General features: G+C 49.8%; 1 protein-coding gene across 1 annotated transcript in view; it reads left to right on the top strand.

Annotated features, from left to right (window-relative positions):
• Positions 1-273: 273 nt before the first annotated feature.
• Positions 274-19,428, top strand: part of LOC309360890 (serine protease 57-like) — a 60,488-nt gene continuing 41,333 nt past the window's right edge. Inside the window, exons 1-5 of the mRNA XM_081895857.1 lie at positions 274-682; positions 3,906-4,080; positions 6,084-6,228; positions 8,663-8,923; positions 10,612-11,179. Coding sequence (XP_081751983.1) covers positions 613-682; positions 3,906-4,080; positions 6,084-6,228; positions 8,663-8,923; positions 10,612-10,764 — 804 coding nt within the window. The 5' untranslated portion in view covers positions 274-612 and the 3' untranslated portion in view covers positions 10,765-11,179. The remainder of the gene's footprint in view (positions 683-3,905; positions 4,081-6,083; positions 6,229-8,662; positions 8,924-10,611; positions 11,180-19,428) is intronic.

The raw sequence follows: 19,428 nt of genomic DNA, 5'->3' as shown, positions 1-19,428 counted from the left end.
TTCCAGCCAGAGCGGTACCAGAGGTTAATTCGTTCCAGAGGTACCTATTTATCTACTTGCACCGGTGTGCTTTCGAACTGCTAGGTTGGCAGGAGCAGGGACCGAGCAACGGGAGCTCACCCCGTCACCGGGATTCAAACCGCTGACCTTCCGATCGGCAAGTCCTAGGCTCTGTGGTTTAACCCACAGCGCCACCCGTGTCCCTAGTAGCACCTTAGAGACCAACTAAGTTTGTTATTGCTAAGGTGCTACTGGAAGGTTTTTTAATTTAGATATACCAGAGTAATGGCTCCCATCCTTCTTCGCCCCCCACTTCTGAGCCTGGACTCGCTCTTCCTCTTCAGGGGGCCTTGTGGAAAATGTTTCCTAATCCCCCCAGGATGAGGAAACCACTCTGGCTTGAGTAACGCCTTCCCGGATCCTTCCCTTACGCTGACGAGGGGGAAAGCAAACCACCGACCTCCACTGTTGGGTTAGGCGCCGGTTTAAGCTCTGAGCTACTTCCCTAAAGGAAAGCTACACAAGGCTCCTTTTCCCCCCTCCAAAGATCTATTCTCCCGGTCGAATCCTTTCTCCCAGAGATCCCTTGAATACAGATCCCATTCCTTGAAGATGGCAAAAGCCTCTTGGGCGTTCCTCCTCGCGAGAACGCCAAGGTTCCTTCTCGTCCTTCTCCAAGCAGGTAAGATGCGTGCGTTCGGGTTAAAATCTCTCTGCCACCCTGAGGACACTGTCGTCGTCATCTTTGGCGATCCCTCTGAGCCGAGTAAGATTGTCTTCCATGAAACAGTCTTAACAGTGAGTCCGTAAGTGACTGTGGAGGCCAATTCTGGATCCCCACGTCCTTCCACAGTGGAGATATAGGTTTCCGGGCGGGAGTTGAACCCAGTGTGGATTTGCCAAGCGTGCCTTCCTCTTAGCACGTTTCTCCCTTGCGTCCTGAGTTCGAGTGTCTTCAAAGCCCACGACACCTTTGGTAAAGGTTCTCCAACTGGAGCACTCGCACGCCAGTGTTCCCCAGTTGTCGGTGTTTATACTACATTTTTAAAGATTTCTCTTGTGAGAGTCTTTGAACCTCTCTTGTTGACCACCAGCATTATGCTTTCCATTTGTAAGTTGGGAATAGCGTAAGACCATAATCAGGCATCCGCACAACATGACCAGTCCAACAAAGTTGATGTCAAAGAATCTGTTGGCCCAGAAGTGGAAGCAAGAGGAGATACCGACGATAGAAGAATGGAGACTAAAACTGATAGACTATGCGGAATTGGACAAATTAACTGGAAAAATCAGATATACTAAAGACCAAAAGTTCACCGAGGACTGGGGGAAATTGGTGGACTACCTGAAAAATATTTGTGGTATAAACACAACGTTAGTGGGATTTCAAGAGGCACTGTAAAAAATCAAATAAGTATTGTTTATTAAAAAATAATGGGATTAAGGAGGAATAATGGCAATATAAAAAAAGGGGATGCGTATTAAAGATACAAAAATGGATGACTCTCAGAGACGCTGAAGGAAGTTCAAAACAGACACAATTTGTTGTATTCGGGTTAAAATGTATAACTGGATGAAAATTAATAAAAATTTATTGGGGGGAAAAAGTTGATGTCAAAGAATCATCGCTTTGACACGGGTGATCTTTGCTTCTTCCAATACAGTGGTACCTCAGGTTAAGTACTTAATGCGTTCCAGAGGCCCGTTCTTAACCTGAAACTGTTCTTAACCTGAAGCACCACTTTAGCTAATGGGGCCTCCTGCTGCCGCCGCACCGCCGGAACACGATTTCTCTTCTCGTCCTGAAGCAAAGTTCTTAACCTGAAACACTATTCCTGGGTTAGCGGAGTCTGTAACCTGAAGCATATGTAACCTGAGGTACCACTGTACACTGGCGTTAGTTCGCCTGTCTTCCAAAGTGATGTGTAAAAAATTTCGGAGACACTGTAATAGGACAGGGGCATGAATGCTTTTATCAGTAAATAGATGCAAACAAGCTTTTAGGTGGCCCCAGTGGTCTCTTCCAACTCTACAGTTCTCTGGCTCCCATCTCCCACCTTTCTTCCTCATTTAAAACCACATCAGTTCGCATCTATCTGCCGCCTTTCGTCATACTGTTGTTTCAGTTTAATCTGAAGCAACACTTCGGTTTTTCTTTCTCTGCTACGTGTGAGGGGTAAGAGAAGGAGACCCAACAAATTCACAGAGATTACACTGGCTCTGTACAGTGGTACCTTGGGTTACAGACACTTCAGGTTACAGACTCCGCTAAACCAGAAATAGTACCTCAGGTTAAGAAATTTGCTTCAGGATGAGAACAGAAATCGCGCGGCGTCAGCAACAGGCCTATCAGCTAAACTGGTACCTCAAATTAAGAACAGTATCAGGTTAAGAACGGACCTCCGGAATGAATTAAGTTCTTAACCAGAGGTACCACTGTATGTACATTGATAAGGAGCCTTCATAGAATCTACATAAGACTTTGAAGGGACCACGAGAGTCATTTAGTCCAACCCTCAGCAATGCAGTAATCATCATCATCACCATCATCATTATCTATTACTTACACCCCGCCAATCTGGCCGGCCTCCCCAGCCACTCTGAGTGGCTTCCAACAGGATATTAAAAACACAATAAAGCATCAAACATTAAAAGCTTCCCTAAACAGGGCTGCCTTCAGATGTCTTCTAAAAGTCTGGTTGTAGTTGTTCTCCTTAACATCTGGTGGGAGGGCGTTACACAGGGCGGGCGCCACCACCGAGAAGGCCCTCTGCCTGGTTCCCTGTAACCTCGCTTCTCGCAGGGAGGGAACTGCCAGAAGGCCCTCAGAGCTGGACCTCAGTGTCCGGGCTGGACGATGGGAGTGGAGATGCTCCTTCAGGTCTTTAAAAGTCAGCACCGACACTTTGAATTATGCTCGGAAACGTCCTGGGAGCCAATGTAGGTCTTTATGATGTTATATGGTGTCCACTCCCAGTCCCCAGTCTAGCTGCCGCATTCTGGATTAGTTGCAGTTTCTGGGTCGCCTTCAAAGGGAGCCCCACGTAGATCGCATTGCAGTAGTCCAAGGGGGAGATAACCAGAGCATGCACCACTCTGGCCAGACAGTCTGCGGGCAGGGAGGGTCTCATCCTGCGTACCAGATGGAGCTGCCCTGGACACAGAATTGACCTGCGCCTCCATGGACAGCTGTGAGTCCAAAATGACTCCCAGGCTGCGCATCTGGTCCTTCAGGGGCACAGTGACCCCATTCAGGACCAGGGAGTCTTCCACATCTTCCCGCCCCCTGTCCCCCAGAAACAGCACTTCTGTCTTGTCGGGATTCGACCTCAATCCATTAGCCGCTATCCACCCTCCAACACAAGGAAGTCTTTCTCTTTTCATATCTGTCGGAGTTGAAAACCCCTGCTCAAAACAACACGCCGTGGAGAACCATCGAAGAACAGCCTTGCTGTCATTTTGAAAATATACCTATCCATTACTATGCAAATAAAATAATATCCTTTGGGGCCTAAACTATTCCGTACTCCGCTGAAACTGCATACAGTCGTACCTCTGATCCCAAATTGCTTGGGACTCAGACATTTCGGATCCCGAACGCCACAAACCCAGAAGTGAGTGTTCCGGTTTGCGAATGTTCTTTGGAACCCGAACGTCTGGTTCCGCAGCTTCCGATTGGCTGTGGGAGCTTCCTGCAGCCAATCGGAAGCTGCGCTTTGGTTTTCGAACGTTTTGGAAGTCGAACGGACTTCTGGAACGGATTCCGTTCGACTTCCAAGCCCTGACTGTAAATGTTCCTTTTGTTGTCTCCCGACGCAACTTTGGAGAACTGCTTTTAAATAGTTCTGCCGCAACCTGCCGGACATGTTCTGACCCAATTCATCCGACGGCCTTTTCTCGCACAGGTCTCTGGTTCTTTGCCCCTAGCGCTTGGGGGGGCTGGGTTATTGGGGGCAAGGAAGTTGTGCCCCATTCCCAGCCCTTCATGGCCTCCATCCAGGTGAATGGGGCGCACGTCTGCGGTGGGTTCTTGGTGCGGCGAAAGTGGGTCATGACGGCAGCTCACTGCTTGATGCCCAGGTAAGTTGGAACCAGGGTGGATTAAAAAAAATCAATGATCCTGTTTTTAAAAAATCAAAACAAATCGGATTATATATATATATATATATAAATCAGGTTTTTTTAAAATTCAAATCAGATTTTCTGGATTTAAATCGGATTTTTAAAATAAAATGCTGGGGGGGGGGGGTATTTTTCTATTTAAGTTACATTATAGTCCAAAGGCTAAAGTAAAGGGACCCCTGACCATTAGGTCCATTCGTGGCCGACTCTAGGGTTGCGGCGCTCATCTCGCTTTACTGGCCGAGGGAGCCGGCGTACAGCTTCCAGGTCATGTGGCCAGCAGGACTAAGCCGCTTCTGGCGAACCAGAGCAGCACACGGAAACGGCATTTACCTTCCCGCCGGAGTGGTACCTATTTATCTACTTGCACTTGACATGCTTTTGAACTGCTAGGTTGGCAGGAGCAGGGACCGAGCAATGGGAGCTCACCCCGTCATTGCGGGGATTCGAATCGCCGACCTTCTGATCGGCAAGTCCTAGGCTCCGTGGTTTAACCCATGGCGCCACCCACGTCCCTTCCCAGTCCAAAGGCTATTCATCAGGAAAAAAGGATTTGTTTCAAGTTTTTCATGTGTGGTTCAGATCCACCACTTGGCCACAGTCCTCACTGGGTGACATTGAGGGGGTCATTCACTGCTTAAGATTAAAAAATCAGCAATAAACCAAGGACAGATTTAAGCATACAACCACATCCTACAAGTCTGGTTGGACTCGTCTAAACAGGAACGTTTTTTACAGGGACTGAAAGAACGACAACGGAGGCACCTGCTCAAGTTCAAGTGGCAGGGAGTTCCAGAGTTTAGGTGCCGCCAGATTAAAAGATCAATTTCTTACGAATGTGCAATGGCTATTGTGCAGCAACTGGGCCAGTAAGACAGACAGCTGCCTGTCTGGGCTGTTTCCTCTGTCTGGATTTTCCTGCCTTCCCTTCCCATATCTGCTGGCTTTTGTTTTTTTAATTAAATTTTATTTAACATAATTATTACAAAATACAAGCGAAATACTGCAAATACATACATATATATTTCAGATAAGCACACACATATAAAAAAGAACAAAAAAAGGAAGACAAGAAAGAATAAGAAAAAACAAGTAGACAAGTTGGAAGAATTTCTTCCAAATTTATTCTACAAATATCTCAGTAATAAAATTCCATTGACTGATTTCCATCGCTTACACTGCACTTCCATTTTAGCAAAATTGTATCCGTTATTCCTTATTTTCCCCATACAATCTCCTACAAACATTCCAATTAATAAGTTTCCTAAATCTATTCTAAACACAACCAATACCTTACACTTAATCTTTGTCTACATAAATAATCATTTAAACGTTTCCAGTGTTTCTGGGCATAGCTGTCAAGCGTCCCTTATTTGGCGGGACAGTCCCATATCCCAGCGCTGTGTCCTGCTGCTATCCCTTATTCATGATGTCCCTTAAATTTCCCGGGTTTCAAAGGAAGCAGCTCCTCTCCCTCCCTTCCTGCCGGCCAGGGAGGAGGGAGGCTTCAACTGTGTTCCTTGGCTGCGTTGCTCAGCCAATAAGGAGTCCGAGAACGACTGGGGGGTGGAGCTTGCATGCCTTGTGCCGATCAAATCGGCCGCCTTGCCTGGGGACTCGCCTTTGCTCAGCGCTTCCCAGCGGAGAGGTGACGGTGGTTTCCCTTGCTGCGTCCCCTTTGCCTGGTTGCTGCGCTGTGGGAACCACCGCTTGAGGCTTCGTTTGGCTGCTGGCTGGGCTTTCTGCCTTTGGCTCGGAGGGGCTCAGAAGTCGAACATACCTGTGCCCGGAAAATCCCTTATTTTGGCTGCTGATCCCTTATTTCCGAGGCTGCTGGTCCCTTATTTTCAAATCTGTAAGATGATAGCTATGTTTCTGGGTTACACTTTTTGGTTTTGGTCTGATCAAATCAGTCAGTATTTAGCTGCTTTTTAACCGCGCTTTCCAAACTGAAACTCCAGGCGATCGCCCTCCGTCCGCATCGTGCTCGGCGCCCACTCCCTCGCGGCCCCCGAGGCCTCGCAGCAGATTTTTGGGGTGCAAGAATCCATCGCTCACCCTCTTTATAACTCTGGGACCGTGATGAACGACATCCGCTTGCTCAAAGTGAGTGGGGCAAGGTATTTAGTTCTGGCTAAATACATTCTGCTCTATAAAGTACCGCACTGGCGGGGGGGTACCTTTTCAACCCTGGGGGCCGCAATCCCTTCTGAGCAATTTTTCGGGGGCCAGTTGACAGCAGGGGACAGGGCCACAGGTAAAATTGGGGTGGGTCAAGGTTTGCAAAATCAACCTTTGCTCAGCAGGCTAGCTGCAAGAATGGATTCAGACCCTGGGGGGGGATATATTGTCCAGTTACAGTAGTAAAGGTAAAGGGACCCCTGACCATTAGGTCCAGTCGTGACCGACTCTGGGGTTGCGGAGCTCATCTCTCTTTACTGGCTGAGGGAGCCGGCGTACAGCTTCCGGGTCATGTGGCCGGCAGGACTAACCCGCTTCTGGCGAACCAGAGCAGCGCACGGAAACGCCGTTTACCTTCCCGCTGGAGTGGTACCTATTTATCTACTTGCACTCTGAAGTGCTTTTGAACTGCTAGGTTGGCAGGAGCAGGGACCGAGCAATGGGATCTCACCCTGTCATTGCGGGGATTCGAACCACCGACCTTCTGATCAGCAAGTCCTAGGCTCTGTGGTTTAACCCACAGCACCACCTGCATGCCAGTTACGGCAGCAGGAGGCCCCATTAGCTAAAGTGGTGCTTCAGGTTAAGAACAGTTTCAGGTTAAGAACGGACCTCCAGAACGAATTAAGTTCTTAACCCGAGGTACCACTGTATTGTGTCGGGAGCTGCCGAGAGTGGCTGGGGAAACCTAGCCAAATGGGTGGGGTATAAATAGTATATTATTATTATTATTATTATTATTATTATTATTATTATTATTATTATGAAAGGCTATTTTGTTCAGTTATTATCCTTCCTTGCTCAACAGGAGTGAGGTCAGTAGGATATTCAGTAGAATATCCTTTGCAGCTGAAACTTGTCAACTTAATAAAAGGTTGATTTAGCCTTCTGGAAACGGTAATCCAGGATGCTTTAAGGCAAACTGGGCTTCCCCCTGAATTTTGCACCCTTTCTCCCCTTTAAAAGCAGCAATCACGCATGCATGCACACTGAACAACCAGTAGTTTAGGAAACGAGCAAACCAGGCTCATATCAGTCGATCGGTTTTATCCAAAGAACTGCCCCGTGGAAGATGGATCAAGCGATGCTTTAACTGAGATTCCGCCACTGCAAGGGGTTGCACTAGATGTCTCTGTTGGGTCCCCTTACCACTCTACAATATAATAATAATAATTTATTATTTTTACCCCGCCCATCTGGCCGAGTTTCCCCAGCCACTCTGGGCGGCTCCCAATCACATATTAAAAACAATACAGCATTAACCATTAAAAACTTCCCTAAACAGGGCTGTCTTCAGATGTCTTTTAAAGATAGGATAGCTACTTATTTCCTTCACATCTGAAGGGAGGGCGTTCCACAGGGCGGGCGCCAACACCGAGAAGGCCCTAAGCCTGGTTCCCTGTAACCTTGCAGGGAGGGAACCGCCAGAAGGCCCTTGGAGCTGGACCTCAGTGTCCGGGATGGACGATGGGGGTGGAGACGCTCCTTCAGGGATACTGGGCCGTTTAGGGCTTTCAAGGTCAGCACCAACACTTTGAATTGTGCTCAGAAACGTCCTGGGAGCCAATGTAGGTCTTTCAGAACTGGTGTTATGTGGTCTCGGCGGCTGCTCCCAGTCCCCAGTCTGGCTGCCGCATTCTGGATTAATTGCAGTTTCCAGGTCACCTTCAAAGGTAGCCCCACGTAGAGCGCATGGCAGTAGTCCAAGCGGGAGATAACCAGAGCATGCGCCACAAGGCTGTGACATGTTCACTGGTGCGCCCTGTCTCAAAAAACTGACCAGTAGGTGGCAGTATGATCTTCTGCCAACCACCACATGTGAACTCTGGAGATTATACGAAAGGGGAGCAAGGTTTGGAACTGTCAAGAAATGCAATAGGAATCACTGCCTTAAATATAAAGTTGAGGTTCTAGACCTCATGAATAAAGGGCCAATTTAAATAGCAGGCTGCCTCAAGCAGCAAAACATATTGCGCCAGCTTTGCTTTGTATAAATTTAAGGCTCCCCCAGGGACACGGGTGGCGCTGTGGGTTAAACCACACAGCCTAGGACTTGCCGATCAGAAGGTCGGCAGTGGTACCTATTTATCTACTTGCACTTTGACGTGCTTTCGAACTGCTGGGCGGGCAGGAGCAGGGACCGAGCAACGGGAGCTCACCCCATTGCGGGGATTCGAACTGCCGACCTTCCAATCGGCAAACCCAAGGCTCAGTGGTTTAGACCACAGCGCCACCCGCGAATAGAGGACCTCAAAACGATTTTGAGTCACGGTTGTCCTTGCTTTAATACCCCGTTCTGCCGCTAGAGGGAGACAAAGCTTAACACCAGCACTAAACATGTCCCTGATTCACCTTGCAGCTGAACGGCTCGGCCGTCTTCAATCACGCCGTTCAACGTGTCAGGATCCCACGAGCCAATACCGACCCCCGCCCGGGAGTCATGTGTCACGTGACGGGCTGGGGGGACACCTCCAATTATGGGACGATCCCCACCATACTGATGGAGGCCAACACAACTATTGTCGACCGGAAAGCATGCAACGTATCGTGGGCTGGCCAAATCCACCGCTGCATGATCTGCGCCGCCAACACTGACCCCAGTCTCCGGGGGTTCTGCTCGGTGAGTGCTATTTTTTTTGGAGGGGGGTTGCCCAAATCAGAATTTTCTGAACCGGAAACCCTGGCGCCTTCTTGAATTCCGAATGCCAGGTTTTTATTTATTTCGTTTCTGCAAAAGATTTCTTTTTATAATCTATATATAAAACGGAGAGAGAGATCATCTGCTAATGACAGCTCAGAATAAAAATATGAAAAGCGAAACCATATACAGTGGTCGCTTGGTTCTCCAACTTAATCCGTTCCAGAAGTCTGTTCCAAAACCAAAGCGTTCCAAAACCAAGGCGCGCTGCTTTCCCATAGAAAGTAAGCCAAAACAGATTAATCCGTTCCAGACTTTTAAAAACAACCCCTAAAACAGCAATTTAACATGGATTTTACGCTCTAATGTGACCATTGATCCATGAAATGAAAGCAATAATCAGTGATGACAAAAATTCAAATGATTTTTTTTCCTTACCTGCGCTGATGACGGTCGCTGTTTGAATGGGGGGCTTTTATCCATTTCCGCAGTCACACAAACAATCCATCAGTAGCTGAACTGGGTTCCAAACAGTCACAAAAGCAAATCAACTGAAAAACCCTCAGAAACAGAAATGCAAAATAAACAGCAAAAACGAAAGCGCCAAACTTAATCGGTTCCGGAAGTCCGTTTGACTTCTGAAATGTTCGAAAACCAAGGCACAGCTTGTTTCCATGCGCTCTGGTTTCTGTCACGGCATCCCGTTGCGCCAGAAGCGGCTTAGTCCTACTGGCCACATGACCCGGAAAGCTGTCTGCGGACAAACGCCGGCTCCCTCGGCCTGAAAGCGAGAAGAGCACCGCAAACCCCTAGTCGCCTTTGACTGGACTTAACCGTCCAGGGGTCCTTTGTCTTTACCTTAGGGGAGCGGGTGGCGCTGTGGTCTAAACCACAGAGCCTTGCCGATCAGAAGGTTGGCGGTTCAAATCCCCGCAATGACGGGGTGAGCTCCTGTTGCTCGGTCCCTGCTCCTGCCCACCTAGCAGTTTGAAAGCACAAAGTGCAAGTAGATAAATAGGTACCGCTGTGGCAGTAAGGTTAATGGCGTTTCCATGCGCTCTGGTTTCCACCACAGTGTCCCATTGCACCAGAAGCAGTTCAGTCCTGCTGGCCACATGACCCGGCGAGATGAGCGTCGCAACCCCGTAGTCGCCTTTGACTGGACTTAACCGTCCAGGGGTCCTTTGTCTTTACCTTAGGGGAGCGGGTGGCGCTGTGGTCTAAACCACAGAGCCTTGCCGATCAGAAGGTTGGCGGTTCGAATCCCCGCGACGGACTGAGCTCCTGTTGCTCTGTCCCAGCTCCTGCCAACCTAGTAGTTCGAAAGCACACCAGCGCAAGTAGATGAATAGGTACCGCTGTGGCAGGAAGGTTAATGGCGTTTCCATGCGCTCTGGTTTCCACCACAGTGTCCCATTGCACCAGAAGCAGTTCAGTCCTGCTGGCCACATGACCCGGCGAGATGAGCGCCGCAACCCGTAGTCGCCTTTGACTGGACTTAACCGTCCAGGGGTCTTTTACCTTACCTTTATATATGTTGGAAGCCACACAGAAATGAGTGCTGCAACCCCATAGTCGCCTTTGACTGGACTTAACTGTCCGGGGGTCCTTTACCTTTACATTCAGAATGGGTATCAGTGACACTGACCTTTGTCTCCCTCACATGCCAGGGCGACTCAGGCGGACCAATGCTTTGCGGTTCCAGAGTCCACGGGATCGTCTCTTTCAACGGACGCCGTTGCGGAGACCGCCGGTTCCCGGACGTCTACACTCGCATCTCCAAATACATTGCTTGGATCCGTTACGTACTACAGACGTTTTGAATTGGAGCAGGTTGTTTGTGTGTGTGTCTTTAGCAAAGGCCTTGTTGGGGAGAATTTTTTGTCCTCCCCTCAGGAAGGAAGCGATGGAGTTGGAATAACAATAGCTTTAAAAAAAATAAATCAAAATAAACCTTCCATTTTATAAAAGCAGGAACTGTCGTTCCCATTAGACTCCACAGTGAGTGAGTGTGTGTGAGAGAGAATGGTTATCTGTGTGTGGTTTTGTGGAATAATTTTCTGCTGAACAGAGCCGTTTTGACACCCTCACAAGTCGGTGTGCTCTCCTTCCTTGGAGATATTTCATGTTGTTGTTTAGGCGTTTCGTCGTGTCCGCCTCTTTGTGACCCCCTGGACCAGAGCACGCCAGGCCCTCCTGTCTTCCACTGCCTCCCACAGTTTGGTCAAACTCATGCTGGTCGCTTCGAGAACACTGTCCCACCATCTCGTCCTCCCTTGTCCCCTTCTCCTTGTGCCCTCCATCTTTCCCAACATCAGGGTCTTTTCCAGGGAGTCTTCTCTTCTCCTGAGGTGGCCAAAGTCTTGGAGCCTCAGCTTCAGGATCTGTCCTTCCAGTGAGCACTCAGGGCTGGTTTCCTTCAGAATGGAGAGGTTTGATCTTTCATACCCTCCAACATTTTCCTGATGAAAATAGGGACGTTCCGTTCCATAATGATAATTTTACTATTTATACCCCGCACATCTTACTGGGCTGCCCCAGCCACTCTGGGCGGCTTCCAACATTTAAAAAAACATAATAAATCATTAAACATTTTAAAAAACCACCTTTTCCTATACTGGATTGCCTTCAGACGGCTCAGGGGCTGCTGGCCACATGACCCGGAAGCTGAACGCCGGCTCCCTCGGCCAGAAAAGCGAGATGAGCGCCGCAACCCCAGAGTCGGTCACGACTGGACCTAATGGTCAGGGGTCCCTTTACCTTTATATATAGGGTGGCTACATTCTGCATGGACTGGTTGCATGGCCACATGTGCAAATGGCTTTCAGTACTATTAGGTCCATAAATCGCCATATAGCATATATCCAACACAAAAGAACAGCGGCAATTTGTTGTTGACAAAGGACAGCTGGACATATGAAGGGCCCCATTCATTACCTTCAGGAGCTGAGGGCCTCGTCAAACCTAAATCTGGCCCTGCCCGTCCCCCACAGGACGGCGGCTCTGGTGGAAAATGCTTTCCTCCCATCGGCCGAAAGCATCTCCCATCTGTTTTGATTTTGTGGTGTCGTTTTCCAGCCCAGCCAAGGACAACCGGGAACGAGAGCAAAGAGATGGGCGAGGGCGAGGGAGATGAGTCGACAGGGCACCAAAAACAACATGTCTCCTAATTGTGTCCTGATGGGCCAGCCTTCCTCGCCCCTTTCTGAGGAAAGAGTCGTCTGGAAAGGGGACAGGATGGATCAGTGGTTAGGGACGAGGCCAGGAGGGCTAGGGCGACCTCCCAGGCATGTCATGGTCCCTCAAGGAGTTGCAGGATTGGTTGGGGTTGGAAGAACAACCCCTTGCCCCGAGGAAAAGCTGTCCCCATGTCTGATCTCCTGCACACATACCAAAGGTAAAGGGACCCCTGACCATCAGGTCCAGTCGTGGCCGACTCTGGGGTTGCGGCGCTCATCTCGCTTTACTGGCCGAGGGAGCAGGCATACAGCTTCCGGGTCATGTGGCCAGCAGGACTAAGCCGCTACTGGCGAACCAGAGCAGCGCATGGAAATACCATTTACCTTCCCGCCGGTGTGGTACCTATTTATCTACTTGCACTTTGATGTGCTTTCGAACTGCTAGGTGGGCAGGAGCAGGGACCGAGCAACGGGAGCTCACCCCGTCATTGCGGGGATTCAAACTGCCGACCTTCTGATCGGCAAGTCCTAGGCTCTGTGGTTTAACCCACAGCACCACCCGCTATTTAGCTTATACATAAATCCGGCACTAGGGACAGGACATGTTGGTGTTAGCAGCTGCCAGCTAGTGCAGGAGACAAGGAGCTAGATGGAGCAACGGCCTGATTCAGTATAATGCAGGTTTGCCATACATTGGCAAAATGTCCGGACTTTTGAAATCCCCCTCCCCAGAAAAAAGCTCAAGAACTCCCCCCCCCCAAAGCTGAAGAACTTTCCCCAAAAAAGCTCAAAAAAAGCTTTTTTTGTCCGGGTTTTTACTTCTTGAAATATGGGAACCCTAAGAAGGTCAGAGTTTTCCTTCTCCTAGACGGTCTCCCTTCCCAGGGGGACGAGAGCCACTTCCTCCTCACTTGTAGAAACCGCCTCCTTGACTGTTGGATCCAGTCTTGGTCTCCACCTGGTACGCAGGGTGAGACCCTCCCTGCCCGCAGACTGTCTCGCCAGAGTGGTGCATGCTCTGGTTATCTCTCGCTTGGACTACTGCAATGCGCTCTCCGTGGGGCTACCTTTGAAGGTGACTCGGAAACTACAACTAATCCAGAATGCAGCAGCTAGACTGGTGACTGGGAGCGGCTGCCGAGACCACATAACACCGGTTCTGAAAGACCTACACTGGCTCCCAGGACGTTTCCGAGCACAATTCAAAGTGTTGGTGCTGACCTTTAAAGCCTTAAACAGCCTCAGTCCAGTATACCTGAAGGAGCGTCTCCACCCCCATCGTTCAGCCCGGACACTGAGGTCCAGCTCTGAGGGCCTTTTGGCGGTTCCCTCCCTGCGAGAAGTGAGGTTAGAGGGAACCAGACGGAGGGCCTTCTTGGTGGTGGCGCCCTCCTTTCAGATGTCAAGGAAATAAACAACTACCTGACTTTTAGAAGACATCTTTAGGCAGCCCTGTTTAGGGAAGTTTTTAATATTTGATTAATTATTGTATTTTAATATTCTGTTGGGAGCCGCCCCTAGTGGCTGGGGAAACCCAGCCACATGGGCGGGGTATAAATATTATTATTATTATTATTATTATTATTATTATTATTATTATTATTACTGATGGGGCAAAGGGGAGAGCAGAGGGGGAGAATTAGAAACAGAGAGGGGGGAATTAAATTTACAGAACCATTGCTTGGGAGCCCCAGACTTAATCCAATGAGCGTCTTTGTTTATCCCCGAGCCGAGAGAAAGCCGCCACTCGACGCGCCCGGCGACGGCGAAACTGCGTCATTTTTTTGGAAAAGGAAAAACCTACGCAAGCCCTCTTGGAATGCGACGCTCTGCTTTTCTCCTTTTATAGCCTGCAAAATTCTGCCTGTCCACTCTCTCTCTCTCTCTCTCGGTCTGGGTTTTCAATCTCTTGATGCTAGGACTTTAGGGGATTTTAAGGGACGTCAAATCTCCTAAGGATGAACAGAAAGCCTGCCTGGATCACAAAAGTCTAGTCCGGCTGGCTGGCCTGTCTGCCAGATGGCCTCGTGGGAAGCTTTCAAAATGACCTGCTTCCTTCTGCTGCCTCTCAGTGTACCTGCCTGCGTTTTCAAGGTAGACTGCCCCTGAGCCCTGGAGGCTCCATTTGGCACAGATTTAGCGCTTGGCTTCCAATATGTCTGGAAAGACAAAGGGCTTTGAGAGCTATCAGGAGATCTAGGTCATAGCCCTGAAGGTGTTGGCAGCAGGCCACCCAAATTGGCAGGCATCCTAAACAGCCTCGGTCTAGTATATCTGAAGGAGCGTCTCCACCCCCATCGTTCTGAGGTCCAGTGCCGAGGGCCTTCTGGCGGTTCCCTCCCTGCGAGAAGCGAGGTTGCAGGGAACCAGGCAGAGGGCCTTCCCGGTGGTGGCACCTTCCCTGTGGAACGCCCTCCCACCAGATGTCCAAGAGAACAACAACTACCAGACTTTTAGAAGACATATTAAGGCAGCCCTGTTTAGGGAAGCTTTTAATGTTTGATGTATTACAGTATTTTAATATTTTTTTTGGAAGCCGCCCAGAGTGGCTGGGGAAGCCCAGCCAGATGGGCGGGGTATAAATAATAAATTATTATTATTATTATCATCATCATCTTGTGGGAGGGAATTCCCCAGTTCCTCCCTCCATTGCTGGATCCTGTCTCAAATTCTGCAGCACGCTTCTTTGTGTACCTGCGCAAACTGATCCGCTAAGGTAGAGTTACCAGACGTCCCCGGTTTCCAGGGACAGTCCCCGGATTTGCAAAACCGTCCCCGGACAAATTCAGTCCCCGGAATGTCCCCAGATTTGCAAATCTGTCCCCGGGAAATGTGGCAGCGGGAGCCTGAGCCAGTCTGGTAGCGCAGTTGGCTCTGGCTGGCTTCAGGAGCTGTTCGTTGCCGCCGCCACAGTGGAACAGGGGAGGTCCGGCGGTACAGATCTCCTCCCCCCTTTGTTTTGACTGATCGGGGAGACTTGGGAGTCGCGGGCGGGCGGCCGTTGTCCAGGAGCGGCGCAAGGCGCACGGTTTCTCTGCCAGACAAGGCGCAAAGCCCTTCTTCCGCACCCTGTGAAAAATAAATGTGCAGAGTTTTTTTAAAAACTGGGAAACCCTGAGACTCCCAAGACTCCCCTGATCAGTCAAAACAAAGCGGGAAGGAGATTGGGGGAAGCTCAGGAGTCACGGGCAGATGGTGCGCCGTTGCCCAGTTTTTAAAAACCATTTATGTTTCACAGGGTGCGAAAGAAGGGCATTGCGCCTTTAAACAATATGCATGTGTGCTTGGGCCCAGGGTCTTTTGCCTCGCCATTCCCACTACTGACTCCCTTTTGCTGCTGCTGTTGTTGTTGTTGTTTAGTCGTGTCCGCCTCTTCGTGACCCCCTGGACCAGAGCATGCCAGGCCCTCCTGTCTTCCACTGCCTCCCGCAATTTGGTCAAACTCATGCTGGTCTCTTCGAGAACACTGTCCCACCATCTCATCCTCTGTCGTCCTCTTCTCCTTGCGCCCTCCATCTTTCCCAACATCAGGGTCTTTTCCAGGGAGTCTTCTCTTCTCCTGAGGTGGCCAAAGTCTTGGAGCCTCAGCTTCAGGATCTGTCCTTCCAGTGAGCACTCAGGGGCTGATTTCCTTCCGAATGGAGAGGTTGGATCTTCTTGCAGTCCATGGGACTCTCAAGAGTCTCCTCCAGCACCAGAATTCAAAAGCATCCATTCTTCGGCCATCAGCCTTCTTTATGGTCCCGCTCTCGCTTCCATACATCACTACAATGGTACCTCGGGTTACATACGTTTCAGGTTACAGACTCCGCTAACCCAGAAATAGTGCTTCAGGTGAAGAACTTTGCTTCAGGATGAGAACAGAAATCATGCTTCAGTGGCAGCGGGAGGCCCCATTAGCTAAAGTGGTGCTTCAGGTTAAGTACAGTTTCAGGTTAATAACGGACCTCCAGAACGAATTAAGTACTTAACCCGAGCTACCACTGTACTGGGAAAACCATGGCTTTAACTATACGGAGCTTTGTTGGCAAGGTGATGTCTTGGAGTCTCAACTACTCAGCTTCAGAAAACAACAACACTATACGCTAACAGACTCTTACTCTTCCTGCAGAGTCAGCACCCAGTCTGCTCCCTTGAAAGATTCGTCAAAATCGGGAGGGAATGGGCCTTGTTTTCAAAACTGGGTCAGGAGGGATTTCGGTTCAACTTAGCCATAGCAGAAATTTAATCGGCTGCGGTTTTTCTCTCTCTGCTGCTGCTGCTGCTGTGTTTTTTGGTAGGGTGTGGAATTTTGCATTTTATCTCCTGCATTTCGCTGGAAACTCCCGCCTGCAGGCAGACATAACAAAACCGCCCTCCCAGAGTTTGGTCTGAACTCGAGGATTTGATGAGACACACACACTCACGCGGCAAAGGCAAGCTATCTTTTATTGCATCTGCAAATCCCCTCCCTCCGTCTCCAAAAGGCTTGGCTGCTTTCGAAACATCTGGCACCGAAGCTTTCTTGGGAAACCGGGATGTGGAAATGACCTAATGCAGAGGGTTAGGAAGAATGCACCCGTTGGCCTTGGTTTTGCGGGTTCTTGCGCTCGGATCCTGCCTGCGGGTTTCTCGTAAGGGACACCCTGAGATGAGGATGCTAGACGGGGTGGGAATGCTTAGGCCTGATCCGGCAAGCCGGGGGTTTTCCCCTTGCTCTTATGGAACCTCCAGGTACAGTTGCAGTCTATCTGCACTCCAAGGTTCTTAGGGATATTTGGCCAGGGTTCTGGGCTCCCTTTGGCCTGATCCAGTTCTGCAACGAAACAAGAAGCAACTGCACGACGTGTTTCCAAAACAACAACAACTTCTACAACCATACAACCCGTGCGAAGCCTGCAAGTTTGGTCAACTGCTCTAAAGCAGCTCAGCCTGAAATTTGCACAACCGCTAAAAAGGCAATAATAATAATATAATAATAAATGTTATTTATATCCCGCCCTCCCCAGCCAAAGCCGGGCTCAGAGCAGCTAACATCAAATGTATAACACATTAACATAAAATCAGACAATCAATTAAAATATATCCTCAAATCAGATCAGGATCAGAATAAAATCCAATCAGATGGCAACCCGCAGATTAGGGTTAGGGACCTTAAATGCTCACCAGGCCCAACTGTTTGTGCTGAACTTATATGGGCCTGTGAGAAAAATTGGGAGGTCACTTTCATGCAAGTTTTTATGAAAGGGGAGAGGGAGTCAGGCTGTGCCCTGGCCAAAGGTCTGGTGGAACAGCTCTGTCTTGCAGGCCCTGCAGAAAGATGTCAAGTCCCGCAGGGCTCTGGTCTCTTGTGACAGAGCGTTCCACCAGATCGGAGCCACGGCCAAAAAAGCCCTGGCTCTGGTTGAGGCCAGCCTAACCTCTCTGTGGCCTGGGACCTTCAGGATGTTTTTGTTTGAAGACCGTAAGGTCCTCCGTGGGACATACCAGGGGAGGCGGTCCCGTCGGTACGAGGGTCCTTGGCCGTATAGGGCTTTGAAGGTTAAAACCAGCACCTTAAACCTGATCCTGTACTCCACCGGGAGCCAGTGCAGGTGGTATAGTACCGGATGAATGTGATCTCGCAGCGAAGACCCCGTAAGGAGTCTCGCCGCGGCATTCTGCACCCGCTGGAGTTTCTGGGTCAGTCTCAAGGGCAGTCCCACGTAGAGCGAGTTAGTAAAAGAGCTTGTGTGATGTATGGCAGTGGACCTGTGAGAGGCCAGAGTTCGAATCCCCACTCAGCGGCCGTGAAGCTCACTGGGTGCAGCTTTGGGGGCCCAATCCCTGCCCCTCAGTCTGACCCGCCTTGTAGGGTTGTGGGATTAAATGCGGAGGGAGGGAACTATGCAAGACATCTGGAGCTCCTTGAGAGGGGGAGGAAGGAGGACTATAAATGCAATCAGTTGACCTGATGGAAATGCAAGTTCACAAATAAGCAAGGTTTGAAAGGCACAAACAGGTTTGCAGGGCAGAAATGTCTTCACTTGAATGCTGGCACAGAGCAGGGACCAATCAAATCCTCCTTTGGGGAGTTTCACAATTAGGATGGGGCCATCGCTGAAAAGTCCCTGTTCTCACGCCAACCAGTGCCAGCCATATCTCTCTGTCGGTGGCAGAACGGGAAGCAGGGCATAGGAAGATAGCTGCTAAATGTGGCACAGGGCGGGCAGGCGGGTCTCTGCGGAAACATGGCCTGGAGGGTAGGACTCGAACCCATGGCTTCAAGTTGCAGGAAAGTTGCTTCCGACTAAACAGCAGGAAGAACTTGCTGACAGAGCTGTTCGGCAGTGGAACGGACTCGCATGAGGGTCCCTTCCAATTCTACAATTCTATGCTTCTATGATCTGGATCTGAGTCTAGCTGAATATGCTGATGTTGCAGCCCCACTGCAGAGAACTCTGACCCATCCTATTTCGGTCCCCACTTTTTTTTGCCCTTTATTTGGCGTCTAAGCATGCAAATGAAGGAACACAGGTGGCTCTGTGGGTTAAACCACAGAGCCTAGGACTTGCCGATCAGAAGGTCGGCGGTACGAATCCCCGCAATGACAGGGTGAGCTCCCGTAGCTCGGTCCCTGCTCCTGCCAACCTAGCAGTTCGAAAGCACATCAAAGTGCAAATACATAAATAGGTACCACTCCGGCGGGAATGTAAACGGCATTTCCGTGCGCTGCTCTGGTTTGCCAGAAGCGGCTTAGTCCTGCTGGCCACATGACCCGGAAGCTGTACACCGGCTCCCTTGGCCAATAAAGTGAGGTGAGCGCCGCAACCCCAGAGTCGGCCACGACTGGACCTAACAGTCAAAGGTACCTTTACCTTTAAGCATGCAAATAGACAGGGGGGAGACTGGATATTTGTGTCAAGGCAAAATCAGGGACCAAAGCCACCCTATTCCTAAGGGGCAAAGTACATTTGGGGGAAAGTACATTTTCGTGAAGTTGAGGCTCCAAGACTTTGGCCACCTCATGAGAAGAGAAGACTCCCTGGAAAAGACCCTGATGTTGGGAAAGATGGAGAGCACAAGGAGAAGGGGACGACGGAGGACGAGATGGTGGGACAGTGTTCTCGAAGCTACCAGCATGAGTTTGACCAAACTGCGGGAGGCAGTGGAAGACAGGAGGGCCTGGTGTGCTCTGGTCCAGGGCGTCACGACTAAACAACAACAACAACAACATTTGGGGAAGGGGTCAGTTTGCAAATTATCCAATGCCACAGATTCCCTAAACCAGGGCCAGATTTGATGAAGTGAACATGCATGAGGGCCTACCAAACTTGCTGAGCTTTTTGT

The sequence above is a fragment of the Podarcis melisellensis genome (genome assembly GCF_964234715.1).
Source record: "Podarcis melisellensis genome assembly, chromosome: 18".
Classification (NCBI taxonomy): Eukaryota; Metazoa; Chordata; class Lepidosauria; order Squamata; family Lacertidae; genus Podarcis; species Podarcis melisellensis.
The sequence above is the reverse complement of the archived record's forward strand: the minus strand, read 5'-3'. Positions and strand labels throughout refer to the sequence as shown.